At 36.5% G+C, this 10,078-nt stretch overlaps 1 protein-coding gene across 5 annotated transcripts in view; it reads left to right on the top strand.

The window, feature by feature from the left end:
• LOC107701213 (endonuclease V) overlaps positions 1–8,126 on the top strand; it is a 147,199-nt gene extending 139,073 nt beyond the window's left edge. For 2 of the 5 annotated variants that reach the window (XM_016503174.1, XM_016503173.1), the window contains one exon: positions 1,469–2,042. In XM_016503174.1, the coding sequence (XP_016358660.1) occupies positions 1,469–1,528 (60 nt within the window). In that variant the 3' untranslated portion in view covers positions 1,529–2,042. Of the gene's footprint in view, positions 1–1,468; positions 2,043–7,934 lie in introns of those variants that run through there. The other 3 variants (XR_001635623.1, XR_001635622.1, XR_001635621.1) reach the window with 3 other exon arrangements.
• The last annotated feature ends 1,952 nt before the right edge of the window (positions 8,127–10,078 follow it).

Below are 10,078 nucleotides of genomic sequence, written 5' to 3'. Positions count from 1 at the left end.
TTCTGATTATCATGTTTATCTCTCTGAAATCATGCGTTTTAAACCATATGAGTTTAAACTTATGATATAAGGTTTTCTGAGAGCACACACCCGAAGCACATGGACATAAAGCGGCCACCACAGCATGTGAGTACTAAACTAAGTTCTCATTCAAACACAGGTTTACGTTAAAAACACACGAGTTACAAAAAAACAGTCGGTTATGTCTGTGAAGGTAAACAACTGGGAAATGAAACGCATTTTTATTTTAGATCTGTGTGGCAGCAGCAATATACATGAAATAAATCAATAAATCCAATGCTTGTCTCCTCTGAGGCTGGGACTGTAAATAGTGTTCTGTGCTCGTCTGTGCAGCCAAAAACAGAACAGTTAGCATGTTTTGCTCAAACTTTCTCCATGGCATTAGAGCTGGTACACTGTTGTCGCTTGCAAAATCAAATGAAACGCCGTGGGTGTAAATTTACAGGTTAAGGGCCGGTAATATTATAATGAAAGCCCTTTGCCACGTCACCAAGGGAGTGAAATCAGACGCGCTCGTTTTCTCAGACGCTTTCAGAAAAAGGCTTCCCAAAACAAAGTTACTTGGTTAGTCTTTTTCACGTTTCCTTGGTTGGTAGATGCACTGGGGACCTGATTATAGCACTTAAAACCTGGAAAAGTCAGATTTTCATGATATGTCACCTTTAATAAAATTCGAAAGCAAGTTAAGATCGTCAGTCTTCCATGGATGAGATAATGACCGAGTGCGAACGAGTCACGAGCCCACTACCTAGCCTCTATGTGGCAATTGAAAGCCGCTTCAATGACTGTATCTGTATTAATTAATGTGCTAATTAGAAAGCAAATTAGCCTTGATTTAATTTTCATTTATGTCTTTTTTTTTTCGAGAGCTTGCCTATGGTGGATTTTGTCAGCTCTATGGGGATGAAGCCTTTCTCATAATACACACAAATTCTGTAATATTACTGAACACACACATACACATACATGGTCCTTTACTAGTGTTTACTAGCATTTACTACTGTTTGAGAAAAACATGAATAGAAGAAAACAAGTAACTTTACCTTCTGAATGGCTAGTTCAACTGTATATAACTGTATGTATGTTACTATAAAGCAAACAGGCATAATCACCCCGTGAACAGTGTGCAACTCTGCAGGATGTTAAAATTGACCAGCTGGATTCATCATAAAAAATTCTGTAATATTACTGGGGGAAAAAAATGTAACATTTTAAAAGGCAGATTTAAATGAATGCAGAATAATATTACTGAAAGTTCAAATAGCAAAAAATAGGATACCAACCACAGCACACAGCGTATTAGCTGGTAAATGTAGAGTATAGTCAACTTTTAAACACTCTGTAAGTCCTATATTATTTTTTGGCGGGTGTTAAATCTGCTGCATTGTGCAGGTATAGATTCCACATGGGCCTGCCTAAGATTCGGTCTCTTTCTGTCTTTGTACAGGCGGACATCCGTTCAAGAGAATACCTGCGTTGCCATGTCCTGACATCTGACATTACCTAGATGAACAGATGGGGTGAAAGGAGAGAATGCTGTGATGCTTACATTGTATTAAGACTGGTAATTTTTATTATTGAATCCAAGAATTTACCATGCTAGTGGATTTGTAGTATACACAGACTTTTCTTTTTTTCTGGAACTATAGTGTCTGAAAACAAAAGTAGGGCCGTGCTATTCAGCTTCATGTTCCACTGTCACCAGGATCTGATATAAATAAAAGATTGTAAGAACAGCACACTTTACCAAGCAGATCTATCAAGTGAGTTTTGTGTACATTATGAAAATAATGTAGTGAATGGAGGGGGAAAAAGTAAAAGAAAAGAAAAATTCAGAAGTTTTGCTAATACACTTTTCCCCTTGATATTTGTAATCACCAGGATTCTTTTCTGTTTTACTGAATTTATATCTTCAATTCTGTCCTATTTTAATTTGTTGGATAGCCTATTCTGAACACTGCTGCATTTAGTTCCAATTTGCATATAAATTACTTTTTACATTGTAAATGTCCACTGTAAATAGATAAAGATATAAATATCTTTAGTTGGAAAGATTTGAGCTTATTTGTTTTGTTTGTTTTTTCCCTCCTCCCATCCCTGTACTTATACATAATTATGTCGTGTTTATATTAAAAGTGTCTGTTATTTTTGATATTTTGGTTGCCCTCGGCATAAGTTTACTTTGTTGAACCACATTAGTTCCATAAATCAGTTTTCTTCTAACTCTTGGGGCTCAGGCTGAATATTTTTCAGTTTTTAACTTGATTTTTGTAATGATCTGGAAAGTAATTTTATTACCAAACTTATATTTATACTTTTAACAGCATTTAAGAGCATAATGGAAATGTAATGACACTTGTACAAGTAAATGAGGGAAATGTGATTTTACATTGGCTGAAACAAAAAGGAGGGGGAGGATATTTGCATTGGTCCTCATTCTCAAACAAACAACACAGTCTCTGCCCTATCTGGCCCTGCATCACAAAAGTGCTTTCATAATATGGGCCATAAAGGTGTATGAAAACACTCAGATTTTGTATGTATGTATTTATTTATTTACCTATTTATTTACTTACTTACTGCTCCTTATGGCCAACCAAACAGAGCTTGAAACACACTGGGGCTCCTTCAATAAACAGTTTACATTGTTAATCTTGTGTTGTGAAGTTATGTAAACATTCAAATCAATGTTCAGTTGATTTGAACAATGTTCAATTGAATTGATTTACACTAATTCATTTTGTTAATGTTTTGACTGCTGATTGTGATTCCCTGACATTATGGGGACATCCTCCATCCGCCTTTGCCTTTCTTCCAGACCTTGAGATCCTGGAAACTGCCACATTAGACATGGATTTGGGCTGTCACGACAAAAGATTTTTCACTACACGATTATCATGGCCAAAAGAATTTATAGAAATCTTGAAAAATGTAAAATATTATAACAAATAATAATAAATTATATATGTATGTGAGTGTGTGTGTGTGTATGTGTGTGTGTATCGAAGACTCGGGAGACTTGAGAGGATCCATGAGCAGGGAATTTTAATGGGGCAAGACAAAGCAAGGTCAAATAGGTGAAGATCATGCACAAAATAGGCAAGGTAATCCGAGCTGACAAGTCCAAAACAGCAGGCATAAAGAGGCGTAAATGGGTAAACTGTAAAAGTCCAAACACAGAGAGATAAACAGAGGTAGACACTCAGAATTGCCTATATGAAACGATAAACAAGACTTCGCAAGTGTGCATTGGCGGGCTAGGCCTATAAATACACAAGCTGATGATGCAGCGGAACAGGTCAGGGTAGAATCGGACGTTAATATTCAGGTGATAGCTCCCTCGTGTGTTGGGAGGGAACAGCAGGTGTGATAGTGGACGTAACAATTTCAAATTCAACTTTATTTTACAGTTTTTCTGAATTGCTAAAACACATTTCTTGAACCCATCACTCATTTTCTCAAAACCTTAAACACAAATCTAAATCTTCAAACTAAATTCACAGAACCCCTGACTCTTCTGGCAAAATCAAACAATCGCTTCAAAACCATTTCACCTGTACTCAAAATCAAACAAAGCTCTCAAATCATACACACATTAGTCAATAATATACACACTACAAATCATTCATTAGACACTACATCAAAAAATGGAGAATACAGTGTCCAGTGCATGTAGTTACAAAAAAAAAAAAGAAACAGTTTAATGTATTTAGTAAATATATCTTGCAATAAACACACACACAAACAAAAGAAATCACACCAAATATATATAAATATATATATATATACTGTGTGTATGTGTGTGTGTGTGTATATATATATATATATATATATGTATATGTGTATATGTATATATATATATATATATATATATATATACACACACACACACAGTATCAGTAGTGTAATGTAACGAAGTAATAATAGTTTGTTACAGTACTTAAGTACTTTTTGGGAGTATCTGTACTTTACTTGAGTTTTTACATTTCAGGCAACTTTTGCTTTTACTCCACTATTCAAAATTAAAATGTATACTTTTACTCCAATACATTTCCCCGTAGCATATTCGTTACTTACTACAAAATAAAGTCAGAAGAACACAGACTGCAAGAAAGCAGGTTTTGACGAATCAGTGGTCTGGCGCTTGCAAGTTAAGACTCCTAAAACATCTTTGCTCATGTGCAAACAAGCGCGCGCAAAACCGCAGATGATTCATTTTCCACTCAAGTCGTGTCTGGGGTGTGCGATATACAGTATATCTGTGATAATATGGTAAGTTTTGTTTTAATGATGTGCGATCTGACATTATCAAGTATATCACCAAATCACACAGAGAGTGCACGCACTGATTTATTAGTCTATTAAAACTCAAAATCCAAGGCATTCTAAATTGTAGATGGCAAAAATGCTTTTGTATGCTTTGTTATTTTTATAATTTAATATAGTTAACTTAATCTATATCACACAAAGAGTACCGTTTTTCTGCAGATATCAGCATAACAAATTTAATAATCATTTTATACAAGTTCAGTTAGCAATAAGTGACTTACATTTTAGACATAATATTACTTGTTTTGCTCAATTTTGCCAACGAAAATAGTTCCAAACAAAGATCACAGCACTGTCTTGCATCTCTGAGCAATGAATGAATCAGCTTTTTGAACGAATCGGTTGATAAAAATGATTCAGTGATTCACTCATGTAAACAGTCAAATGCTTTGTTCCTGAATGAATCAGCCGTTTGAATGAATCGGTTGAATCTTAATGACTCACTCATTACAGTTTTTTCCAATTGCTAACACACTAAAATGACATGCACAGCACAATTATTTAAACTGACACACAGAGAGCAAAACTTCTTCTCAAGTCTCCAAAAGTCTAAACACATTTTCTGCTTTACACACATTTTGCATTTCAAAATGGCACTTTTTAAATGCACTGAACACAGTTCTCTGCATAAGACACAACAATCTGACATAAAGTCACATGTTTGCCATTTCAAAACACTGCCATTCAAAATGACACTACATGAGCTACTTGGCCAATTACATGTGCCACCTGGCCAAACACCTCAATGGTTAATTGTTAACACTTCAATCAGGAGGTAAGCACTGTGAAAAGACCACAGGTGAGAACCTTTTTTTTACAACCACAATGGAAGACATTGCAGAGAGAGGAAGAGGAAGAGGGAGGTTGAGAATAAGAGGGGGAGGAAGAGTGAGAGGTAGGGGTAGAGCAGGTAGAGGAGTTCATGGCCAAAGAAGACAAACACTTTCAAATGAAATCAGAGCAACCTTAGTAGATCATGTCATCAACCATGGGCTGACAATGCGTGAGGCTGGACAGCGAGTGCAGCCAAACTTGAGCCGTTTTACTGTCGCCTCTGTCATCCGGACCTTTAGACTGGAGAACAGGTATGTAACCAAAATTTCATGTAGTACACATGTAGTATACCCCATGTCATAGTGTATCTGTTGGGTGACACCTGTTTACATAGTGTATGACATCAGCCATTCATGAACTGTACAAGTTTCCTGTACAATGTACTCTACTGTGGGGGAAAATATTTAGGCTGCATTGTCCAAGCCCTATATATATTTTTATTTTATTTTTTCTGAAGGACTGAGAGACGACACCATGGTGGAGGAAGGGGCCAAATGTTCACCGGGGTACAGGAAGCTGCCATTGTAAACTTGGTTTTGGAAAATAATGAAATCAGATTACGAGAAATTCAAAGCCACATCATCCAAGACAACACCTTATTCAACAACATTCAACGAGTCAGTCTGTCCACATTGGCTCGCATTCAAGCGAAACCAAATCAGAATGAAACAACTTTATAAGGTGCCGTTTGAGAGAAACTCTCAAAGAAACAAAGAGTTCAGACGAGCATATGTGGATGTAAGTACTATATTGACTGCAGTACACTACACGCAACATTGTTTCCCAGTGTACTGGATAACACCATATTGACTGATTTTTGTTCTTTGTTTTCAGGGAGTACTGGAAATGGATGCTCATGCAATCCCACATGAGTTCATCTTTATAGATGAGGCTGGACACGACATTCTAATATATTGAGATGCCCCAGTGTATATATATATATATATATATATATATACACACACACCCATACATACAGAAGATTTCATCTACATCGCAGGCAGGCAACGGGGAAAAATCCCTCTGGTGGTAGTCTTGCAATTATAAACAAGATTCTCTTCCACTCTTCTTTTGCTGTTCTTTTGAACTTTTCAACTGATTATGGTGGCCACAGAGAATCTGCTCAAATTAGGTTGAACTCTTTGTCCTGCCTCTGTCATTCCATGCACAAGAACATGTTCTGTCACAGTAGCTCTGGTTTCATCTGAAATGACTGTTCTTGGTCTTGCTCTTCCTCGTCCTCCTCTTCCTCCACCTCGTATAGGCACTCTTTCGTACCTCTCAGATTGATGGATGCACCCATGCCATCTATGCACTTTGTACTGGCTTGTATTTTGTACATTCACATATTTAGAAACAAGTGTGAACAGTTTTGAATTATTGCGTGTAAACAATGACAACTGTGTTGCAGTTGTGCTTAACTTTTGCTTTCTTGTGTTTAGGGTTTTGTATCATAAGTTTACAATTTGTTCACAGTGCAAATTGTTTTTTACTGAGTGAGAATGTATTTAGAGTTTTGCAAAAAAAATTTAATGAGATCTGCAAACAGTGTCTAAACTGCCTGAACTTGTTTAAGATTTTGCAGAAAGAGTGATTTGACAAATTGGTTTAGGCTATTGAGAATTTGGTTCAGAGAATGAGGTTTAGTGTCTTAGCAAATGTGAAAAACTGTAATTATTTTATTTTTATTTTTTACTATTGTTTTATTTGTAATTAAAATTAAGAGTAAACAAAACAAACCCTGCAAATAAAAAATAAAAATAAAAAAACGTTATACAGACACTTCATATTTAATGGGGTCATGGCTTCTTCTCCTGTTATTGTCACTTGTACTGCTTACCACATGTTTAGTGTAGCTTTTCTGTTAGCGGCAAGGGATTCACATGTGATAAATGCAGGGAAATAGTTAGGCTGACAGAGAAGATTTCACAACTAGAGACATGCATCCAACCTTTAATTGAGGATAGTAATAATGTGAAGGCCTTAGATACGGCTTTGAATGCAACTAGCTTAGCGAGTCCCGTACATTGTTCGGTTCCAGTTGCAGAGCCCCTGCAGCAGGGCTACTGGATGACTGAGGTGGCATAGTCGCGGGACAAAACACCACTCTTCCGTTCCGATCGAAACATTAAACAGGTCAGGTAAAAAGGGCATAGGAGGAACACAGGGGAAAACCAGGACATGGAACACGTGGGGAGCAAAACACAAAACACGGAACAGAGACTGACAAACATAGGTTTATAGACAATTGGACAAGTATTTGGGGCAGACACCATGTGCAACATACAGATTTATCAAATAATTTGCTGATTTTCTCTCTGAGTTAGTGCTGGCTGCAGATAAAATCTTAATTGTTGGTGATTTTAATATCCATGTTGATAATGAAAAAGATGCATTGGGATCAGCATTTATAGACATTCTAAACTCTATTGGGGTTAGACAACACGTGTCAGGACATACTCATTGACGTAATTATACTCTAGATTTAATACTGTCAAATGGAATTGATGTTAATGGCATTGAAAGTCTGCAGCAGAGCATTGATATCTCAGATCATTATCTAGTCTCGTTTATACTCCATATTGTTAAAGCTGCAAATTCAACTCTGTTGCAAATATGGTAGAACCATAATTTCTATGGTTAAAAGACTGCTTTGTAAATAATGTTCCTGACTTGTCTCAATTCCTCAGCATATCCAATAGCTCAGAAAAACTTCTTGTAACAGAAACTATGGATTCTCTCTTTTCTAGCACTTTAGATACGGTTGCTCCTTCACGTTTAAATAAGATTAAGGAAAGCAGTCAGACACCATGGTGTAATGAGTACTGGCCCTAAAGTGAGCAGCCCAGAAAATGGAGTGCAGCTGGAAGAAAACAAAACTACAGGTGGAATTATCATTAAAGGACATTTGTGGAATATTCTCAGTCGTCGTGCACTCTTTACAGCACCAGCACGTAACAGCCTATGCATATTTCCTGCTGCTGAAGCTGTTTCAAATGAGTTTCAAACTAGTATTTGGTAACACTTTATAATAACTTTCATTAATAACACATTAACAAACATTATATGCTTAACAGATCATCAGTTAGTATATATTCACAATACTATAAATATGAGGTTAATATGCTTGTTAATGTTTACTAATGTACTTATTGAACATTATCTAATGATTAACTGATCATTAATGTAAATGTAAATGCTTTCAAATGTCATTAATGTCATATGATCATGCACTTTTTGAAAACATACAAATGATTTTAACAGAAATTATACAATGATTACAAGTTTACTTTTTAATGTACTTTTGAATGTTAACAAATGTCATTAAACTGCAGTTCACATATTACCTAATGCTCTTATTTGCATTTTACAAATGTTGTGAAAAAATAACTTAATTGGTAATTTTAAGCACTTCACACACTCTCCATGTTAACATATTATTAATTAAATCACAGTCTGTAAAGATCATATATTTGGTCTTTGTTTGTTGTGTAGACATACTATTTTCACAGCTTAACAAATCGTCACCTTGGAATTATAAGGTTCTATCTGCATTCTGAGCAGTTTCGAGATATTAAGCTTCAAAGTTTTTGCATTCCATATAGTGATATGCAGGGGCGGTTTCTTTATTAGGGTGATAGGGTGATGCACCACCAAAGTGCGAAAGGGAGGGATTTTTTTTCCTATCACATTCAACCACAGCTGTCACTGTTCAGGACTGTTTGTTCTGCCTCTGAATACAGTGCCTATTCATACCCCTTCATTTTTTTCACATTTTGTTTTGTTGCTGCCTTATGTTAAACTGCTTTAAATTAGTTTTTTTTTCCACAACAATCTACACTCCATACACCATAATTGTCAAGCAAATATTCCATTATCTGGGACAGTTGAAATTTAGATCAGGAGCATTCATTTTGCTTGTAGATATTACTACACTTCAAGTAAAGTAAACCCGGTATTTAATCGGTCCTGGGGCTAAATTATGAAAGACTGGAGAATCGATAAGCTCTGACGTTAACGGTTCTGCTATCGGTACTGGAGAAATTAATAAAACACACATACATTTATTATTGCTATATATACATTATCTTGCAAATTCTATCTCACCAGACATTGTCTATGATGCATTTTTGCTATTCGCAATTCAGAAGCGATATCGCGCCCAGGCGGAGGAGCTTCAGCATGCGTAACATGAAAGCCCTGTTTAATTGTGATAGAAGAGAGAACTAAACATTCAAACATCTGCTTACACTTTAGGCCTGTGGCTGTTTTATTAAGCTAATTTGATTAATTTTTTTTCGATTTTGGCTTCTAAGGATTATACAAAAGAAGACATGAGGTAAAGCTATTAAAATAATAAAACGTTGAAAGCACAATCCGCACAAGAGACGCTGTTCCTCAGGCTGAAATGTGTGCGCGCGGCACGCTCCAAAACGGATAAACAAATTACACTTTGAGCTTCGGGCGCATGTCAAATTCCAAGCATCGTGTTTGAAGGAAACCATGGCACTGTTCATCACCTGCAGAGTACCATCCCAAAAGTAAAGTGTGCTGGTAGCAGCCTCATGCTGTGGGGCTGTTGTTCAGCAGCAGGGACTGAGGGACTCATTAGAGTAAAAGAAACGCTCAGTGCAGCAAAATATAGAGATAGCCTTAATGAAAACCCAGTCCAGAACATTCAGAACCTCAGACTGGGCAGAAGGTTCACCTTCCAACAGGACAATGACCCTAACACACAGCAAGAGTGGCTTATAGACAATTGTGTGAATGTCCTTGAGTGGCCCAGCCAGAGCCTGAGCTTGAACCCAATCAAATATTTCTGGAGAAACCTGAAAATGTGGGTCTGCCCCCATCCAACCTGACAGAGCTTGAGAGGTGAAGAGATGAGGAGAAG

The sequence above is a fragment of the Sinocyclocheilus anshuiensis genome, unplaced genomic scaffold (assembly GCF_001515605.1).
Source record: "Sinocyclocheilus anshuiensis isolate Anshui unplaced genomic scaffold, SAMN03320099.WGS_v1.1 scaffold1522, whole genome shotgun sequence".
NCBI lineage: Eukaryota > Metazoa > Chordata > Actinopteri > Cypriniformes > Cyprinidae > Sinocyclocheilus > Sinocyclocheilus anshuiensis.
Note: the sequence above shows the minus strand (reverse complement) of the source record. Positions and strands in the feature narration are given on the sequence as shown.